Source organism: Perna viridis, chromosome 7 (assembly GCF_037379345.1).
Source record: "Perna viridis isolate PV_CMFRI_1.1 ecotype Kerala chromosome 7, ASM3737934v1, whole genome shotgun sequence".
In the NCBI taxonomy this organism is placed as follows: domain Eukaryota; kingdom Metazoa; phylum Mollusca; class Bivalvia; order Mytilida; family Mytilidae; genus Perna; species Perna viridis.
In genome coordinates, this window is record NC_142451.1 from 10,171,920 (window position 1) to 10,194,943 (window position 23,024).

The window sequence follows — 23,024 nt, forward strand, 5'->3', positions numbered from 1 at the left end:
TTATTTTGAAAAAGTACCTTTTTTTTCTTTTCTAATTACATGACTACAATAAATTTAAAATCTAATCAAGCATGGCCTGATGTTTTTGTTCAAGTTCAAAATGTAAATTTTGTTTCAGAAACACCAATGGAGACAGAAATCCAAAATCGACTATCACCTTTGACTACAGAAGCTGTGGATGAAGTTTTGGATCCAAGGATACAGGTAGTAAATCTAAAAGTATTGGTGTCGACTTTACATGTTTTCAATTTCATAATCACACCACAGACACAGATAGAAAATTGCGTGTATATATACCCCCTTCTTCCCAATCTCTAATAAAAATAAGTGCCTGTGAATCGCAAACTTGAACAATTGAGACCACATAGTTTTTGATATGAGACAGTTGAAACTTGAAATACTTCTGAAGACTATCAATGCTAGTGCCGTAGTGGTTAATTGGGATCGGTTTTCCAGTCTGACAAGCCATAAGAAATAATCATCTCAATTGATATTTTTAACCAATGTTTCATTTACCTTTTTGTTATACTACTGTTTGACACCAGGATTATATACCAGCACCCACTGTAAGTGTAATATGTGTTGCCGCAAACCTTATTTGCAATCATAACTATTTCTTCTGACAAGTCTGACTTCATCTACAGCTAGTTACTTTTGTAAAACCTACTTTTCAAAGTAAAAGTTTTAATTACCACAATGGCTCATGTAAAGTTGATAACCCTTACATTCTCTTGACATTTATCCAGTCTCTGGAAAGGATGTCAACCATGTTAAAATACATGTTCCCATTCCCAACATACTCCTGAATATCAACTGTGCTGCTTTTACAAGTTGAATTTACTACATCCCAGTATACTCTATCTAATTTTGCAAATATTCAGCAATACTTTATGCAAACTTCCAACCCTGCTTTGTCAAGTATTTAGAAATATTCAGGTAGTACTATATGGTTTGATCAATTCTGAAAATTTGGTCTCATTTTGTTGAAATAAATTTGTTTTGAAGCAGTCCACACAGGAATTTCAAGTGTTAATATTTTTTTCATAAAAAAAGAGTATATAGTTTTCCAATCCTTGGTGTGTGGAGGTTAAAGTAGTTTATAAGTAAATTCGTGTTTATTGTCATAAAATCCAATGGCCATGGTAATATACTGAAAAAAAATATTACTGAGTTTTAGTACAAATCAGGGGTGCCTTTCCAAAACTAACAGCCAAGTACTGTTTTATAAAATATTAGACACTTAGAAACTAGCACAGGATGAACTTAGAAACTAGCACAGGATGAAAGCATACATGAAGGATGTGGAAAAAAGGTAAAAATAATGACACCTTTTTCGATTCATTTTCTCACAATTTTAGTTCCTAAAGTTCTTGTGAAATAAGGTATTTTGAAAATCAGCCAGCTGATACTGAGGAGAGATTCTAATACTGCAGGGGACGGAAACTTCTGGATACTATTGTTCATTTAAATTGCACCTTTTTACCATTACATATATTACATCTGTATATGTATAAATGCTTAACTACTTTTAAACAATATATCCACCAAATTTCAACTTTTAAGTTTTACAAAATTAGACAGGGTCAACTTTGTGTGTGAAACAGTACCCATAATGTATAGTGCAACCTCAGAGTAACAGATTGCCAAAATCATTCTCAGATGCAATGATACTTAAGTATCAGTTTTTATAAAATCAGACAGGAGGTGATTCATGCATCAAAAACTCACAGAATTTACTTCAATTTCTTATACCGAATCAGTTACCAACCACATAACCAGGGTAAGTTCTTAATTTGGGCATTGCGCTTTATAGAAAAAATATATATATAGATTGTACATGAAATTAGCTCTTTGCTAGAGTTATCATTCTTGATTTGGTTGATTTTAGCAGAAGGTTAATGTGTGGTTTTCTCAAAAGTACAGATCTAAATGCAGAAAGAACTATTGTCACCAAAAAGGGCATGAAACAAGCGTTTTTACTTTCCTTTACTTGTTTTTATGCCATCACTTGGCGTCTGTCATCGTTAACAATTATACAAAACTCATCTCTGAAACGACTTGACTAATTAGTACCGAACTTGGTTTGAATGTTTCTTTGGGTGTCCTGCATAGAACAGTGTGGGGACTTTCAATTTGTCGAAAACCATGGCCGCTGTTACTAAAAATAGAACATAGGAGTCAGACAGTAGTTTTTCACATATATCTCCAAAACCGTTAGGTTAAGCTAAATTCTGGAAGGGGTACAAGTGTTCAGTATGATGAGATCTATCTCTTGGGAAATTTTGGTTTTAATCTGTTAAGCCATGTTGGAGTTATTGTCCTTTTTCAATAATTTTTTGTTATTTTTAATGTTATTTCTTTCAAAAATCTTCTCCACTGACACTACTTGACCAACTGAAACCAAACTTGTTCTGAATGTTCCTTGGGGTATCCTGCATAGAACTGATGTGGGGATTTTCGATTTGTTGAAAAACATGGCTGCTGTTACTAAAAATAGAACATAGGAGTCAGACAGTAGTTTTTCACATATATCTCCCAAACTGTTAGGTTTAGCTAAATTCTGACGTGAGGGGTAAAAGTGTTCAGCATGATGACATCTATTTCTGGTCAAATTTTGGTTTTTAATCCGTTAAGTCATGTTGGAGATGTTGCCCTTTTTCAACGATTTTGCTATTTTGATGTTATTTCTTATAAAAATCTTCTCCTTTGACATTATTTGATCAGTTGGAACCAAACTTGGTATGAATGTTTCTTGATGTATCCTGCATAGTACTGATGTGGGTTTTTTGATCCATCAAAAAACATGGCCCCTGTTACTAAAAATAGAACATAAGGGTCAGACAGTAGTCTTGCATATATCTCCAAAACCATTAGGTTGGGTCAAATTCTTTCAATAGCTGAAATGATCCTTATTATTAGGACTACAAAAGTCTTCAGGGATAAAAGTTGTCAGATGACTCCTTGTTAGAGTTATTGCCCTTGAAAGGGGAAAAATGACTTTTTTTTTACAGTTTCAGTCAAAATCTTGAAAACAATTATTTTTTTCTGATTTTTAGACATTTACTTAAGTGAAAAGGAATGGAAGTACCAAAAGGTGCAAAATCCTCAAAAGGAGTTTGGGATTTATTTTTCAGGTTTTGACTGGAACCATTTAAGAATAAGGGCCAAAAAGTGACCACTTTGGTTCTGGTCAAATTTTTATCCTATGTAAAATGTTTATTTGACATAAAAATTTAAAAGTTTGAATAGTATGTCTATACTTGCCCCAATTGTTCAGGGTTTAACCTCTGCGTTCATATTAAGCTGTGCCTTGTGAAGCATTTTATTTCCTGATGTTTATACTATAATTTTGAAACTGCTGTCCATTCAATGACTTTTGAATGTGCAAGCACATTTGTCTTCTTATATTTTTCTTAATTTCTATTGTTAAGTCATTGTCATTTGGAGAATACACATGTACAGTATAGACATACAAATATAGGTCTTTCATTTTTTTTTTAAAAAAGTGATACAGACAGATTTGCTCTTTGAAGGTTTTTTCCACAGTGTGAAACACACCCATTGAACTCTTAGGTATATAAACCTATTAAAGATCATTATTGGGGAAATGTTTGCTGTACCAAGAAAAAAATGTGGTACAATTGTCATGTCATATTTAAATAGCCCTATGAGATTTGTCTTCAGGCAAAATGAAACTAATTGAATTAGGTATTCCCATCTATAATGCAAATTTTATGCTTTGACCTCATTGTTTGAACTAATTCAGAAACATTTTACAAATAAGAAAATGTAATCCAGCAATCTCCATGTAGACCTGCTAGTAACACAGCAGTCATTGTTACATAATAGAAAGGTGACATTTCTCTATCTTTGGAACATTTCCCAATGAAGTATTTACTCTAATTATGAACAAATGCAGTGTTAGTGCATTTCTACTTCTATAATAAATATAGAAGGTTTGATTCTGATGAGTATGTAAAATTAGTTCAAAAACACATACATGTAATATGTTTGTAGAGATATACTATCTGAATATCACATTTTGGACTAAAAGTAAATTGACAAATAGCAGAAAATCATACATGAAATAATGTCAAAATTTACTGTACTGCATTTTCACTTTATCCATCTGTAGTACAGATCTTATTTCTTTTTCTCATTCACAACATTTAAAGGAAAATGTAGACTTGTTTCTTTTATTAACATGCAAAAATGTAATTAATGGTCCACGAAAAATGTGTTTATGTTGTTTTCTGGGGTTTTTTTTTACAATTTTCTTAATCATGTCAAATTAAATCAGTCCACATGACTCTTAATTAGGAACTGGGATTGTATGATAATTCATTGGAATATGTCAAGCTTTTGTCCAGTTAATTAGGATACTACATATTCAAGGAAATGTTTTAAATACAGAAATACTGATTTTCAGGATACCATAAAGTAAATAATTTCAATTTCAATCTATAGTAGATAAATCTTTAAGGCCACATATAATCACACATTCTGAAGCATTTCCTGGAAATTTGAAACAAGGAAATAATGATTAAAATGTCCTTGAATTGCAAAAATTAGTTCACAATTGAAAATTTGCAGGCTGTGCATTTATTTGTGAATCATTATATGTTTAATTTCTATTAGTGGAGCGGTCATGTTCATTTATCACTGAGTAGTGCTCTAAAATTTTAGGTCTTATGTTTCTGATATCTAGGGGATACCAATCGTATCAATATTGCAAAATTCTGTATGTTGTGCACCTGTCTCAAGGCAGTAACCTATCAGCAGCATCAGAACCAAATACTCTAAATGTATTAATTTTTGCGGATTCTGTAAAATAAACATATTTGTGGATATCAACTTTGGTGGTTTAAAAAAACGATTATTGTTAAAAAGTGTTAAAAATCAATTTCTTGGAACTATAACTGTTCTGTCCACCGCAAAAATAGCGAAAATCAGTACATTGCAAAAATTCATAGGTTTACAGTAAACAGAAAGTTCAAGATACAAAAATAAAGTGTATACATATACTAGAAATACTTAAAATAAAAAAAATACTTAATGATAAAAAATTGCCATATTGCATTCATACCACTCCATAATTGTGGAAGTCCATTATGTGCTCAAGAATAGACATTACATATGGAAGTCCATAATGTGCTCAAGAATAGATATCATATTGTGCTCAAAAATAGAGATATTTACACTTGTGGACACCATTGACCAACATAATGCATTTTCCCTTTGTTTTTCATACTGAATTCTCCTACAATTTAAAGATTAATGACGTCACATTTTAAAATTACATTGTTTCATTGATGTGGAAAGGTTATTTGGAGACAAATCTGGGGTCATTTGAAACAAAATGACAAGTGTGAATTCATGTATAGACATTACTTGTACATATATCTTTAATTCCAGAATTTTTTCTGCTATGTTTCTTACCAAATATCATTTGAATTTCAGGACGTCTATCAATTTAGTGCTTTACAATTTCTTGTTTCACTCCTACCTACAACACTCATTTTATAACAAGAAAATCTATATGTCTATTCTCCTGTCTGTCTATTCTCCCATCTGTCTGTCTGTGTCTGTTCTCCCATCTGTCTATCTGTCTATTCTCCCATCTGTATGTCTGTCCTTTGTCACTACTACTAAATGGATGATTATCTTAATCATAAAAAAGAAAAACTGCTAAGTACAAATTGGTATTACAATATGACTAGTAATAATTTGTTTGTTTTCTCTTCTTGTTTCAGGGTGAATTAGAAAAGTTAAACAAGGCGTCAGATGACATCAATAAATTAGAACTTGAACTTGACGTAAGTAGAGATGTTTACTGTCTTAAAAAAGAAATACAAAATGAATCTAATGATAACAAAATACTAATTCCTTGAAGGTTTGAATGATACATACACTAAAATGAAAAGTACATGTTTCTAATATTTTGATTGAGTCTCAAAGGAGAACCTAGAAAGACATACATGTTAGTAGTTGTTAAAAAAAACAGTAACAAAACTATAGTTAACACTCATTTACATATACTTTTGAGTTATTATACCCTGACTCAATAAGCGAGCGATGTATATTGGAATCACCTTGTCTGTCTGTCATTCTGTGTCCAAATTTTACCAGATTTCTGTCCAAATTTTGTTGCAGATATCTGTCAAAATTGTCGCAGATATCTTGACTTTAAATGATTGGATTGATTTCAAATTTGGTATGTGGGGCATACATTGTAATTAATTTTGGTTGCTGTCCGGTATCAGCTTCAAGTACAAGTGGGGGTATAACTAACACAATGCACTTGTAACTCTGTGTCAGAGTATTTGTTTTGATAATTTTCAGGATGAAAGGGCATCCTTCAGACAGGCATTATCTGATACAACACATAAACTTAATGCCTTGGCCAAGAAGCTTGGTAACTGTGTAGAGAAAGCCAGACCTTACTATGACCAAAGACACAAAGTTTTAGAGGTATCATATTGACTGATAGTTAGTCATACTTTATCATAATAAGCAAACTAGTATTGGAGCTAGTGTCAATCTTTATTTGTACACAGTAAAAAAAGTTTCAGTTGTTTTTTTTTTTACCCCAAACGAGTTTAAACATGTAAATTTTGTTGATATTCATGCACATAATAAGAGGCCACTACAAAAAAGTCCGTTAAATTTCATATGATGCTGGATTCAAATACCAGACTGAGTGAACTTCACTGGAACTTTTAAGATTTTATTACCATTTTGAAATTTTCATGATATACTAGTAGCCACTTTGTCTACTTAGTTGAGTCAAATTTGAAACAACAAACATATTTAATAATCATAGAAGTAACACATTGTCATCTTTGTCATGTATAGTTTGGATCATGAAAAATGATGTCTTTGTGATAGGACAATACAAACCTGTCAAAACAGCCCTAATATAGTGATTGTCCTACTGAACCTAACTGGTCTAAAGATAATCATGGCAATTGATTTTTGTAAACGATTTGTTAAAGTTGAAAAGCAAATTTCAAATGTGAGAAAGTTAGTTTTCATTTTGAGTTTCCCTGTGAAAGCCTAAACTATTAAAATATCCTAGAACACTGAAATATGTTGTTAAAAGAAAAACGTCCAGCAAAGTTTATATATATTTCTTAGCAATCTATGTTTGCTGTATCTGATGTCACCAATTAAATATATATTTTTGCTGAAATAATCCTTCATGCAATATAATACAAACATGAAACCATTTCAGTGAAAAAAAGATGAATGAATAAACTTTTAAAATTTACTACAAGGAAAAATATGAAAACTTTTATTAATCCAAAAAAAGAACATAGATCCGATTTCTGAATATTGTATGTTTTCTTAAGGCTCACTCAGAGACTCAGAAGGTTGCCATCAGATTTGAACGAGCTTGTAGTATGCATGAAGCTGCTAAAGAAATGGTCCAGTTAGCAGAACAGGGATACATGGGAGGGGAGGCCTCAACAGATCCTGCATGGCAAGAGATGCTAAATCATGCTACTATGAAGGTAAGGTTTGTTCCTGTTCAACAAATGCTTTATACTATTTCATGATATTTTTTTTTGCCATATACAGAAAGTTCTATTACTAGTAAAACACAATAAATTTGGTAGTTCTATATTTTGGTATTTTTCTTAATCAGCAAATTTGATCATCCACAAAAAAACATATGAGTGATCATTTTCTGAATGCAGTACTAGCTGAATGGCAGATTAATTTTTTATTGTTGTTTTCAAATTCCATGTATTTAAGGAGATAGACCTAGGGTAAGAGACACAACCCTTACAAATCATTGGAACATTTGTATTCAGCATTTTACATCAATGTCATGTAAGCATCAAAGCAACTTAGATTGATTTCATTCTGTGTCAAATGAAAGCTTGATAGCCTTTGGTGTAATTGAATATGATGCAAACATAGGTCTCACTAACCACTTCTAACGTTTCCATTACTTTACATGTTAAAAAAGTAATTTTCAAAGTCTCACTGTGAATTCCCAGGACAAATGACATCTTAAAGTTGCATACCGTTGCGAAGCTTGGAAAATAAGGCTTCCAAAATCATTATGCTAATGGTACGATGATAGTAGAAATTCTTCACAAAATTTACTTGAATAAATAATACTGAAAATCCACATTTTTACCTGTTCTGCTAACTGACAGCATGGAGGCAAATTACTCACACATGTAAACAATATTCATACACTTTTGTAGTTAATTACATATATGATTTTAAAGTACACATTCTCAGCTTCATTTTGACTACTTTTAATCATAATACACACAAATAATGCACTTACAATGCATATGTCTAGGTTCAGTGTGTTTTTGGTACTACATAGGGGGGTGGCCATTTGACCCGGAAGTGGTTAGTGAGACCATATCACTGAATTCATGAGTTATGTCCCTTACCCTAGGTCTACCTCCTTAACATACATGTTTCCATGCTAGCTCAAAATGAAATCATTAATAGGATAATTTAGAATTAGTCTCTTTTTTTAAAAGCTACTAAATTTGTATAACAAAAATATTATTTTCAATTTCGATAGCTATGCATTTGAATTGTTCACAAAAGCAACGTAAAAAACTGAATTGAAAACATTAATGACTTGAATGTGTCGCATGGTTGATAATTTTTTTTGTTAAGTGTCAGTTGAACAATGTTCAATATGTATGTTTTCTAGATCTGTTCCTTCTATATCAGACAACTTTACCTCAAGATCTGATACTATTTAACCAATATGGAAAATGTCATGTAATAATCTATTTATCACATACTTAAAGCTGCAGACAAATGAAATGTTATATGAAAAAGATTGATTGATGTTCAAATATTGTACTATGTGGTGAATTAAATACTCATATATGCTTGTATACAGATATATTTTTACCTCCCCTTGGTTGCAACAGATTTGTCATCTACACCATTAGACTTAGATCAATAATTTTGAGATATTATAAGATAAGTAGAATTTTATATATCCTCTCTAATTCATCTTAATTAAAGCACTAGCTATAGAGGTATGTTCAATTTACTAGTATTTTTATCATAGGTGAATGAAGCAGAGAGGGAAAGAAATGAGAGTGAGGTAGAACACATGAAGGCAATGCTTAACTTTCAGAAAACAGACGACAAATGTCAGCATCTACAAAAAGATTTAAAGAGAATGATCACTAAATCAAGGTATGTTCCATTACTTACTTATGGTGGTGGTAGATTTAAGTTGTATCATATTTGAATTTTAACATTTGATAAATCTTCAGCTTTTACTTATGACTTATGTTGCTGGCTGCCATGATTGGTCCTGTTTCTTTAAACCTTGATATCATAAATGAAAATATTTATCCATGTAACAGATATCATCTATAGTTTAAAGCATTTTTGTCAATTGCATTTCAGTCTCCTATGCCATGAATACAGAAAATATGTTTAGATTTTTTCACTTCTCCAGTTTAAGACCTGGTATACTCCAAAATTTTACTTCAATACTTATGTATACTCACTTAAGTTAAACCTCACGTAAGGAAATTTTAAACTATTTTGAATGGAGATTAAAAAAAAATAATACATGTACCAGTATTACCTTTAGGTAAATAATGATATAATGGCAATAAGGCCAAAAACATGCACACAAAAGTGTCTACAAAATCAATGTTCAAGGAAAATGAAAGGAGAGATCTACTGGTATTCAGACAGGGTATATGTATCAGCTACCAGACATAGTTTTATTTTTCAGGCCATATTTTGAATTGAAGGCAGCAGTCAATCAACAAATGGAGGTAAGCTATAGAAATCAGTAACTTGTCTTAATCCCTATATCAGAAGTTGTAGACATAGATTTAGCATTGAAAAATCATTCATGGATGCAGGGTAAAATCTTTATTATACCCATATCCCCATTGTGCTTATACTGTGATCAAAATTTGAAATGGCAAATGTACTTTGTTATTTATGTAGACGTAGGGGTATTTCTATTTCTTTACTTTTCCTGTAAAACAGAATTTTTATTACATGTTCCTATTATGCACCTTCTGTTTAAGATTTTGATCCAAATCAATATAGAGGTCAAAAGCTGCATATTATCATATGGGTGCTTGAGGAATATCAGTTTAGTGAGCATTGCTTACATTATATGAAGTGATAAGGTATTATTTTATGATTCCCTCAAAAAAGTTTTCTGTCTGTCCCCTGACTGGCCTGAGAATGGATCAATACATTTTTTTAAATGTTGCGCAGTTGTTGAATAGCATAAAATACAAGTTCAGTTCAATTTTCAGCAAAATCCAAAATGTAATTTTCAAGTTAGGCCATTTTGAACATTTTGCCATCCCTCTTTTTTCGTCATTGCATGGCAAGTATCACTAAATGTTCCATTTAATGCCCTATTTTCTAGTCATGACTTGGGAAGGATCTTTTTTCTTTTTGTTTGGATCTCAAATTAAGAAGTACCTACATTATATCAATAAACATGGATACTGACATCCATGATTTATTTTGATTCTATTACCATAGACAGGGTTATTTCATGAGCAAAAATAATAAGTAACATTGTTCCTATTAATAACATGAACAATGACTCTCAATTTTAGTTTTGTTAAAAAAAAGCTATCCTGAGCTCATACTACCCTACTTATTTGTGCATTGTATCTGACTCTAAATGGATAATTCCAATATTATCAAATGAAACAACTTATCGAAGTATCATTTTAATTTTCAAAAAAACGTGCGAGTTTTTTTTTTTTTTTTTTATAAGTAGAAAAAAATTGAAATATGCTCCTTATAAAGAATAGAGTTACCTCCCTTAGTATATATTAGTGTGTCATGAAATGATGAAAAAAGACATGAAAATTAAAGTAAAAAAATTGTCAATAATTTTTTTTTTTTTTTTTGCTATTTGTTCTAAGTACACAGTATATTTAAATTTGATCAATGCAAATGTTGTTTCACAAGTACATCCCTATAATTGGATTCTTTTATACATTAATTACAAAAGTTAAGAACAATTTCAATGTGTTTTGTTGCAAATGTTATGTAACAATTCCATTGTAAATGAATGTTTATCATGGTCAATGTCATAACTTTTAACAGCAAAGTAAATGATGACATAGATTACTTTTAAACAAGTTTTCATGGTGTCATTAAAAAGCGTGCTTGATTATTGCTGCCATGTTGGACATCACATAAGGATACAAGGGTGTAATTATTCACAATGCTACATTGCCATAGGTGGGGTTCCCACTTCCACTAAATTCTAAAAATAGACCTGAGTGAGATATCTCTAATCTAATGCAATACATTGTATTGCTAAAGAAAACCCCTTTATCTTTTGCATTTTGATATAAAAACCACCTTGTCATGTGGCATTTCTGCTCAAAAGGGGGATATTTTTTTCAAACAGCAATTTACAGTAGCCACCCTTAGCTTTAAAATGTCACATAATTTGATATTTTTGGTTCCTTACTGTTGTAAATTTTTTTCAGGACAGTACCTTTTTCTCTTGGGCATCATGTTGGGGTAAAGATTTGGCTGAAAACATTAATGCGCTATTGAAACCATAAGCTGCAATTTTTTTAAAGATGAGAATTGTATCTAATTTGAATAAAAATATTTTCTATAAGCTATGAATCACTAGGTATAAAATTATCATGGTAATGATGAGAACCCATGAAATATTAACAATAGAACATGGTTTGTAAGAAATATTTTATAAAAAAAAATATATATATATAAAACCTACTCATATTTTTATTAGATATTTCTGTATGGTTAAAGAATAAAATAACTGTATTCTAGGACAACAAGAGGGTCATCAAATGTTTAGAGGAGGAGGTGCAGGCAGCAAAACAACGATATGCTGAGGCTTTGAGAAGTCTGGAGAAAATAAGTGACAGTATACATCAACAAAGGATGCTGAAGAGGGAGGAAATGGAACTAGGTGTACGGGAGGCTGGCGTCGGGTCTGAGACTCCCTCTCCCCCACCTGTTAGGCCTAAAGATAGTGCTGCAATGGATGGACAAAATGTTGTAGTTACTCATGAGGAGGAGAGTCCTCCAAGACAGCTGTATAGTGATTCTAATGAAAACCAGGGAGATACAAACAGGGCTAGTCTTAGGTTGTCTACTGATATTAGTGCTAATGCTAACAGTTCAGGGTATGCTGAAAGTGCTTCTACTTCTAGGTTGTCATACAATAATACCTCCAAAAAAGACTTGGAACCTGTAGCACATCGAAGGCAGTCGGTGGCAGAGACTATACGACAAAGTGTAACCTCATCAAGGCCCAAAATGAAGGCAGGATTAATTCTAAATGTAAATATGATAATGGACCCTTTAGCTCAAACCTACCAAGCCGAAAGTATTCAACCAACTCGAAAACATGACAGAAAACGACGAGAGAAACCAAAGATCCAAGAAACCAAGACTCCATCTTTACTCTCCCCTGATTCTGCAATGTTCCCTGAATCATCAATCCACTCGAGTCTGAAAACATCTCTTTCTTCTAATCTGGATGATGATAGATCTGAAACAGAAAGTATTGCTAGCACTGGTACCATGCTCGATGATGACCAGGTTGAATACTTAACAATTGAATTCTCTGATATGTTTAACTCATCTGAAGATCTGTCAAAACAGGATGAATCTCCTCACCAAGTTACACTACCTCCTAAACTATCATATCTGGAGAAATATGTACCTAATGCCAGTTCTAATAATACTCCTAGTCAAGAGGGTGAATGATTTGTTTTTATGTGTGTCTGTCTGTGTGTATATGAATATTTAATAGTGCTCAGAGGTCTAAATTTTTTAGTGATTACTCTAAACTAGAATATCTTTGTTTCTAGATTCTTGTTCTAGTCGAATTTGATAGTCCCACCTTGTTATTTTTTTACTTAATCATGGAAAAGATGTAACTAGTTAGTTGTAAGTGTACTTAAGGAGGTAGACATAGAGTAAGGGACATAACCCTTACAAATCATTGGAACATTAGGTCTCACTAACCACTTCTAACGTTTCCATTACTTTACATGTTAAAAAAGTAATTTTCAAAGTCTCACTGTGAATTCCCAGGACAAATGACATCTTAAAGCTGCATACGGTTGCAAAGCTTGGAAAATAAGGCTTCCAAAATCATTATGCTAATGGTACGATGATAGTAGAAATTCTTCACAAAATTTACTTGAATAAATAATATTGAAAATCCACATTTTTACCTGTTCTGCTAACTGACAGCATGGAGGCAAATTACTCACATGTAAACAATATCCATACACTTTTGTAGTTAATTACATATATGATTTTAAAGTACACATTCTCAGCTTTATTTTGACTACTTTTAATCATAATACACATAAATAATGCACTTACAATGCATAAGTCTAGGTTCAGTGTGTTTTTGGTACTACATAGTGGGGTGGCCATTTGACCCGGAAGTGGTTAGTGAGACCTTAGTATTCAGTGTTTTACATCAATTTCATGTAAGCTTCAATGTAACTTGGATTGATTTCATTCTGTGTCAAATAAAAGCTTGATAGGCTTTGGTGAAGTTGAATATCATGCAAACATATCACTGATTCCATGAGTTATGTCCCTTACCCTAGGTCTACCTCCTTAAATATGATTCAATTTATCCATTTAAATTTGTTTTATTTGTGAGATCCAATATGTCTGCAATTTTATTTTATTTTAAGCTATCAGTTATTTGAGTACATGTACTTTTTGAATGACTGGTAAAATGTTTTTAATTCATCAAAGCATTACAAAATACTTCAAAAACCTGCCTTGGTTCTTTAGATTAAATAGACTATAAAAGGACCAAAAAAACATACCATGCTGAGCCCAATATGCAAATTTTGTTTGCTGCTAATATTGCTTAAAAAAAGTCAAAATTGCATTAGGCCAAAAAAATGATATGTGTGTTTCCTATTACACCTTTGAAAAAAATAGGGTAGGTAGGTGAGAATTTTTTTTAAACTTTTTCTTTACATTGTGTTTATGTAAGAAAGATCCTGACTTTAACAGTGCTTACTGAAAAGTGATTAAAAGTTTAGGGTACACTATTGTATATTTAACTGAAAAAAAATGGATGGGTATGGCAATAGGAAACAGACATCTTTTTTTAATTTGGTCTTAAGTCAGTTTTGATGAATTCAATTTAAACTAATACTTTATTAGGGGCAGGTTTAGAGATTTTGTTAAAGTTGCAGACTCTAATTTGCTCATTTTTGCACTAAATTAACAAAATTCTCCATCAAAAGGGGGTTTCTATGACTATATATATAACCACTGCTTATAATATCAAATCAGATTTTAAGAGTTTAGCAGAAAGGGACTGATGCTATTTATTTATCCAATGGTTCATTCTCGCATCATTTCCACAATATATGATTATAATTGTAATTGTGCGTTTTTGTGTAGACATTTTTTTTTTTTGTGCTTTATTTACAATCCAAACTCGAACGTGTCTGCCACTAAAACAGGACCATTTGTGGTCTTGGTGTAGTATTTTACTGCTAAAGATTAATTTAACATTTTTTTTAAGAGTTATTGTTTAATGTTTGTTTCCTTTGCATGAACAAAGTGTATCTCAATACTGAACTGGTGGTTAATAAATGACTATTAATGTCAATTTTATAAGTACAAAAATATACATATTGCCTGTACAGGAACATTCTGTACAAATAGACAGTAACAGTGCACTGACTTGACATAAAAGTGATATACAGATAAGGCTTAGAACAGCATGAAAATGCAAGTCTGTAGCAAGCATTTTCACCAGTTTTAACCAAATTTGAGTATTAAAGTTCTTGTTTAGTCAGTGCACTGTTATTGTCTTTATATTGCAACACAAACAAAAAATGATGTTTTAATAAAAAAACAATGTTTTTTATTTGAAGAAGACAACATCATGGCAACTTGAAAACAATGTAACATTTGTGACATCACAACAGAAAGTTATATCCAGTCAGTGACCATATTTGACTTGTGAATATATGGTCAATGTATTTTGACTGCTCAAATAGAACAGTTGCAATATAAATAATATTTGTGATTTGTACCAAATCATTATTACCGGGTTTCTAAAACCAAAAATTCAATTTTAAATATAGTAAAATATATATGATCCATAAATAATCGTATTTTCACGATATCTAGTCCAATTTCCTCAAATTTTTGTCTGTCAGATATGAAAGTGTCAAACATGTTTTTGGAATAAAGTAAAATAAATGAACAATTAGAAAGATATTTGGTTAGACACCTTGAAAAAGTTTTCTAAATAAACAAATTTGTGTTATGTTAGGTGAGACAATATTTCTGTGCAGTTGTTCACTTAATGTATCGATATTATTTGTTTTAGTGACAATGTAAAGGATATACGTACATTGTAAAATAGTAAATTTGGAGGAATAAAAACTGGGAAATTGTTTTAATCACAGTTGTATTTTCACTATTTTCATGGTAAAACCTGTAATGCAGAAACAAGCATTTTCTTAATTATGACATTTTCCCTTTAATATGACAAACAATAGAAACATTTAAGAGGGTGTCCATGCAAAAACCAGGCAGTGGGTGACACATGACAAATTTTGTTTTCAAAAAATTTTCCCCCATTTCATATCCAAAATACATCCTTAGTCAAAGTTGAATGTTGGTTTTCAATTAACTGTAACAATAAAAGAGAATTAATTACATATCATTGAAATTTATTGAAAAAAAGGGAGATAAATCTTTAATCTGAGCAAAATTTAGTTGCTTTGTTAGAAAACTTTAAGAATCATTTTCTGAGATATCCATTGCTGAATCAAAACAAACTTTATATTTTGTGACATATATATATGGTATGTACATTATATTGGAACCAAAAAAAATCAGTGGGATAAAATTTACCCTGTTCCACTCATATTGTAGGATCTGCCTGATTCTTAAATGGACAGCCTCTTAAAGCATCACAAAAATTGATTGGGTGTAAAAAAAACTGCCTGGAAAGACTGCTAAAAATGTTCTTAGTTTATAGTTTCTACATTGTTCAGTATGTAATAAGTGAATTTAGAAGCAAAACCTATGTTTTATACTTGTACCTTAGGCCAAGAAAAAAATACTGGTGTTTCTGGTATTATGTTTTAAAAAACAAGGGTTGGTAGGTAGGCAGTTTTTTACTGGCTTATTTTGGAGGCACAATCAGACTTAATGGTGCTTGTCAAATAATGCAAAGAACTTTTGGGTAGGGACAAAACAATTAGGGTAAGTTGGGTTGGCAGAAACACTGGTATTTTTTTAGGCCTTAAAGTGATTGATACTTAATAGTGCTATCATCATGCTGTAACCAATATCTTACTTTCATAAACCAGTACATAAATGTACTTATAAATTACCCATTATTTTGTACAAAGTGTTTACTTTTCTATATCTTGTGTTCTTAAAGTCAGGGTTGAATATTTTAAAAAAAAATACTTAGGTTGAAGCTAAATTGTGCAATTAGCTGTATGAAATCAAACGAAATTTTGTTTGCCCTTGTATACTTGGTAGAAGCTGTGTTTAGAACTAATAGCACTTGTTACCAGTAATTCAGAATTTATTGCATGCATTAATCAATTTATTATTGCAGTTTTGTCTTGTTATTGCTATTTTTGCAAAATCAAGTCAACTGTTGCTTAGTGTTGATAAAACAACCATAATGTGAGTTTTGATTATTGCAAATTTGCATATTTCATAGTTAAATAACATTGCAACAGTATCTGAATTTACTGCACTAAATGATAGGTTGTAAACTTGTAATAGTTTTATAATTGTTGTTGGAATGAACTAGTAAAATGCATATTTTTTTCTCTCATTGTTCGAGTCATTGCTTATAAGTAACAATTACATGTACTGACACGCAATATACAGAATATTTTGGGCCCCCCCAGCAACCTGACAGAAGGACTTCTAATAGTCTACATCAGCCTGTTTCTTGTGCATGATATTCCAGAAATACCAACTATCCATTTTAAATATCACACACCACAGTTTGGTAGGAGTTATAGGACTTAAAAGTAGTTGACACAATGCTTCATACCTAAACACTGTACCGTTAGTGAAACTATGTACCTTATTTGGAACCTTACAAATAAAACAGTAATTGGAAAGAATTACTCAGAAAATAATTAAGTTATGAACAGTGATTTACTACAGTTGGTATGGTAATGTTACCTTTAACCTAGTTTTACATCTTGTCTTGTCAGGTAGCAATAGTTTGGTATGTCTAATCTGAAAAGAGTGGGAAATTTTTTTCAGGTTTCAGTTGAGTCAGCTTGTAGTCTGTCCAAACTGTTAGATGGGGTACACTTCCTGTGTGTTAGGTCTTGTAAACTATAAGAAAGCTGTGTGTCATGGCCTGATAATTGATTTCACAGTATGACAGAATATAGCGAAGTAAGTTATGAATATATCTTGGTGCAGTAAGCTGACTGGACAGGTCTTTTGGAGTCTGCAGGTTATGTGTCAGATAAGCTTTGGGTGTGGTATTGGCAGAAGTTAGTAAGCATTATGTCATGTCTTGGTTGCATATGATATAAATTTGTCAAGTTTTTTTTTGTCAATAAGCTAAGAATGTGTCAGGTTTTGGTGGAATAAGTGAGCACTGTGTCAAGTTTTTAATGAAATAAGATGACAGTGACAGGTTTTGGTTGGAAAGCCTAGCATTGTCAGTTCTTGATTGAGTAAACTATTAACTTGTGTCTTTTTTGTGTGAACAAGCAATGTGTCAGACCATGGTGGATTAAACTGTCCATATGTCAGGTCTTTGAAAAAATTAATAATCTATCAACATTATAAGTCTTGTAGTCTAAGCCTTAGCATTAGCACAAGTCAAGTTTGTAGTATGTCATGTGTTGGTGGAATAAGCTGTTATGTGTCAAGTCTGCATAAGCTAGCACTGTGTCAAAGTTTTGGATGATTAAACTAGTAATTTGTCAGTTACAAACAGTATAAACCTGACAGTGATAGGTCTAGCATTGTCAGGTCTTATTTGAGTGAGCTAGAAATTTGTCATGTCTTGGTGAAGTAAGATCATATAATATGAGTGGTCTTTAATGTAGATAAGATAGCAGTGTGTCAAGTCTTAGTTAAATCAAACAATGTGTCCAGTTTTGGTGGAATAGTCTAACAATGTATCAGGTCTGGTTAAAGTACAGGTATACAATGCATTCTTGGTTGAGCTATCTGGTTATTGGATCAGGACATAGTGGTGAGGGGTTAAGCAAAAAATTATGTAACGTATGTTACTTCAAGCAATGTTAACAAATATTTGTTGGTTTAAGCTACCAAATTTATTCCTTGTACTTTACAAAATGTTTTGCTGGTAGGCAGCATTTTATTTTGAAAGGGCGAAATTGGACTCCCGTGTTATAAGTAGGCTAAAAATACTTTGTGTTATCAGATATTGACCCTTTTCTGACCCAACTGGGTTAGCTTTCTGTTTAATAAGCCAGCAGTTTGGGCAAGTTTTAAGCTGGCTAAAACTATAGTCTGAATGGAGTTAGATAGTTGTGTTTCCAATGATAGCTGGATATGATATATTTTCTGCTTTAGTTGCTACCTAAAACATGCCTTATCTTGGTAGTGTGTGCTGCCAATGGGGTCATGAGCAGCTAGCTATAGAGCAGAGACTAAGAGCAGACGACACTTCGAATACGCCAATTAGTTTGATAATTAAGCTTTCAGTCACGTTTTTCTTTTAGTTTGGATCTTTATTATATTCAAAATTTCTTGAATTACTATTACTTAGTAAACTTTTAATTTGATTTTTTTCCCGGGAAAAGTCTTTAAAAAAATACTTCGTTTTCTTGCAGCTTTGTCATAACTTTAAATGTGTACACAGACTTGAAATTCAAGATGGATTTTAAATATTGAATACAATTGTAGCGGATAAGATCACACAGTTGTGAAAACTGAGCATTTCCTAATGGTTTAGAAGTGACAGTGCTTAACGTTTGTTTGGTTTCATTTAGAGACTAAGAGGAAACTTGGAATCACGGATGACACTTCTACACGGTGTCCGGCTTCAGAGTCATTACAACATTTTTAATTCCTTATTCCGTCCACTTCACAAAGTCAGGGTATTTTCAACATCTCTGTTAATTACATTTTAATCTTTAGTGTTGTTTACTGTAAAATAACCCGCTTCTTTCCTTCTAAGCTGATTACATAAACAAACGGAACTTGGATGGCTGATGGTCATGGCACGCGTTGTCACACGTCTGAGGTGTAATGTTCAACATTAATATGGCGGTTCTCTATTTGACGGGTGGCTGCGTCCATTGTTGACATAACTACCTAAATTCCCATGTTAAAGGTTTAACAATAACGATTTATCCCGCTTGATTGATTAATGACTTGAGCACATACGGGTCATAGCAATGATGATAAAGTTAAACTACTATTCTTTGTTTGTTTCAAAAACATCCGTGTTAGTTAAGGTGGACGACGGGGACGAAATCATGCCAGGTCGAGCAAGGTGACCAAATTAACGGTCAATCGGCGAATTTTTGATCCGCGGTCGTGTCAACTCCGGTCATCGGAGCAATTTTATGAACAGTTGGCCGTTGATCGCGATTAATTCCTGAAGTAATTGATCAAAGAATTCTGATGTTTAAAATTATGCAAGATTCGTTTATGTTCTCAGACATCTGTCCATGTTTCTTGAAGATGTCCTTCGCGAATCGTTTACATGCCAGTGACTGTAAATAAATAGATATATATATATATATATATATACCTTCTAATACTTACTGCAATTATTATAAGCAATTGATATGGGAACAAAATTAATTGCTAATTCTATTTTAGGGCTTTTTTGCAGACATACCCCTCTAAAGAAAAGAAAAATATTTTGCGTTAAATACTGTTTTTGAACAAATATTAGTCTCCTAAGTTTTTAAACCGCAATTCCCTCGATACATCAGCCTGTTTTTGCTCTAACCTGATCTCGGCTAACCTGATATAGCTTGACCGTCTCGTCCGCTTTTTTTTTTGAATTTTTAAGCTTATATTTGCAAATATCTTACCTGTCATTTTGGTGAAGTGCAGAAACTAACACCCGCACTTATTGTAAATGTTAACGGGTTAACCGTTCAGTATCGACAGATGGTCCATCAACGACAGGTTGAAAATATCCCGTTTTATTTTTTTATTTGTCACTTTTAAGATATCATTGATACAAAACATAAAAATGCTATCATTAATGTAATCACAAACCACAGCTAGTAAAACTTGACCATTGTTACCATAACTCGCACTTTTCTTATCTCTCTCGTCAATGTTTTTCGCTGAGTCATTCATAGGTGGCTGCATGAAATTCCGAGCCTATGACTTCTAGTTTTTATGGTTTAAGTGTTATCTTCATAGTGTAGGTTCTAAGCAAGTGTTAAGGTATTATTCCAAAAATGTCAACCCTTTCATGAACAGACTGGATTTAAATCATTAAGTATCAGTCCATTCAGACACTGCCTATGGCAAGGTGATTCATGCTGTAGAAAAACCGAAGGAACAAAAAACAAAGCTTTTCTGGTCTACATATGATATATTCTTATATGACAAAAATATTTCTTTCTGTATTTAGATCTGTACTTTTGAGAAAACCACACTAAAACCTCCCACCAAAACCAACCAAATAAAGAACGACAACTCTTGCAAAGTGCTAATTTCATGTACAATGAAATTTTATATCGAAAGTACAACGTCCAAATGAAGAACTTAGCCTGTTTATGTGGTAACCGAATTTGAATAAGAAATATAAGTAAATTCCGTGGGTTTTTGACATGCATGAATCACCTCCCGTCTGATTTTTGTAAAAGCTTATACTTAATATACATAAATTTGCTAGAATTTTATTTAATGAATGTTTTACTCTTAGTCCAGAGTTTATTTATGACGCAAACGGTCATGCCCAGCGCAAAACAAATCAGTCGCATAAACTTAGGAGAAACTAGTTACGTCATTACAAATCTAGTTAAATGGAGATAATTTTTTTTCATTTTGTCATAAATTTTAGATTTAAATTCAGTTCTACAATGTAAGTGTCCGCTAACTTATGTTATGTATTTTACATTCACCCATGACGACCATGAGTATTTTTAATTACAATTTTTAAACCGTATATTGGTACAATGTATAACGCTGTCGTCGACACTTGGTTTTCGTGCGACAAATTGAGTATTGGTTGGTCTTTATAAAATTTTACAACAAGGTTTCAAACCACGAAAGAAAGGTCGGTATTGATTTAAGGGGTTACAGCCCAACCGTTTTAGAATTAAGGACCAAAATGGGTCCTTAAACATGCATTTCATAGAATTCAACTATATAACTCCAGTAAAAGCATAAGGGATGTCTATGATATTGTTCCACAATATTCTATATCACAATGGTCACAATGGCAAGAAACTATTTAAGTTTATTTTTTCTGATTTCTGGATGATAACTTTAGTGAAAGGGAATTGATTTATTTTTTTTTAATTGTTCCGCAAGGTGCCATACCCCCATAGGATTGATTTTGCAGGTTGCAACTGGAACCATTGCCAAAAACTGACCACTTCGGTATTGGTCAAGTTTTTATCCTGTGTCAAACATCTAATTGTAATCAAAATTCAAAGCTGTGTTAAGTTTGAATAGTGTGTCCATACGTGCCCCAACTGTTCAGTGTTCGACTGCTGCGGTCGTATGAACCTGCGAAATATTTTATTCATTCTACGACCAGGCGCGGATTCATAATGAGCGGGCCCGGTGTACGCCCCACTATTCCCTACTGTTGACAAAAAATGGAAAAGGTTTTTTTTTTAATTTTTTTGCATGAAATTTTTTACTACTTTTGCTCCCAAAAACATACTTGCCTCTCTTGGGTCGCTTGACCTTTAATTCTATTTACCCACCCCACCCCCCCTCAACATGCTATCCCGAATCCATCCCTGTCAACATAAAAGGCTGAATTGCAAGTCTTTTTTATTACAATTTAAATTGTAAGTTTGAGGGCAAGTAAGTTTAATGTAGTAAAAAAAAGGTCATTTCGGTATACGGAGCAACCATTTGATTTTAATTGTCGCTAGGATCAAATTGTCTATCCCATCTTTTTATTTTGAGAAAAAAAATAGGTCCTTCTTTTTTTCTTCGACACAAAGCGCCTAAATTTGTTGCTTTTTTGTTTCATATTTGCACATAGCCCCCCCTAAAATTCAATTCAAATGGTAGTTCCCTTTACGTAATCGCGATTTTTTTCATAAACCATTAAACCTTTGTTGACATTAGAATGGAGCAGTCATAGACCACGACGTTTCTTACTGTAAAACGGGGTAACAATTGCTAAGGTAAATAGTACAATGCTTTACGGTCTTGGTAAATGGCAAAATATGACGACAGTTGTTATTCTTCGATGTTATCTGATGCATCCTTTTATCATATGAAATTATCTTTATTTCTATCGGTGGTAAAGTTGAGAATAATTATATTAACGGTAACTATTCCCATCTGGAGATCATTGAAAGTACAAGGTTTTTCAATCCAATCGAGTTGAAGCTTTGTGTACTAGTCGAGGGGACCAGTATGAGTAATACACTTTTGTCCTGCATTGATTGCTGTTTTTTTCTGTAAAGGTGAAAAATTTTAACATTCGAAGTGTATGAAGACAAATACTTTACCAGAAACTGTACAGTAATTGACATGGCCCCGTAATTTGCATGTAATTTATTCCAAATAAGTTTGCATTGCAAATATTTTGTTTGTAACGTCTAATGTCTATTCGTTGTCGACCAAATGAGGGAAAACAAGTTACTTTTTGAACGTATATTTGACATACCGACCCTTTACCCTAATTATAAAACAATACAAACAAGCAAAAACTAAACAAAACAAGCCAAGCAAAAAGAAAACAGCTCAGAGTTTACCGTCCTTGGGAATATTTGCCATATGCAAGTGTTAAGTATTTACAGCCTTTGTGTACAATATACGTTTAAATTGTATAAATTAGTACAGTACCGTTTTTTTTATCCATT

General features: G+C 32.3%; 1 protein-coding gene across 2 annotated transcripts; it reads left to right on the plus strand.

Moving 5' to 3' along the window:
• Positions 1 to 49: 49 nt before the first annotated feature.
• LOC148611269 (uncharacterized) lies at positions 50 to 14,086 on the plus strand. 2 transcript variants are annotated; one of them, XM_088591657.1, is made up of 7 exons: positions 50 to 204; positions 5,754 to 5,816; positions 6,343 to 6,471; positions 7,353 to 7,514; positions 9,059 to 9,189; positions 9,743 to 9,785; positions 11,800 to 14,086. In XM_088591657.1, the coding sequence occupies exons 1-7, from the start codon at positions 127 to 129 to the stop codon at positions 12,742 to 12,744; spliced, it is 1,551 nt and encodes a 516-aa protein (XP_088447783.1). In that variant the 5' UTR covers positions 50 to 126; the 3' UTR covers positions 12,745 to 14,086. The 2 variants fall into 2 exon arrangements, with proteins under 2 accessions (XP_088447783.1, XP_088447784.1); XM_088591658.1 differs by lacking the exon at positions 50 to 204 and adding an exon at positions 1,596 to 1,780.
• Positions 14,087 to 23,024: the final 8,938 nt, after the last annotated feature.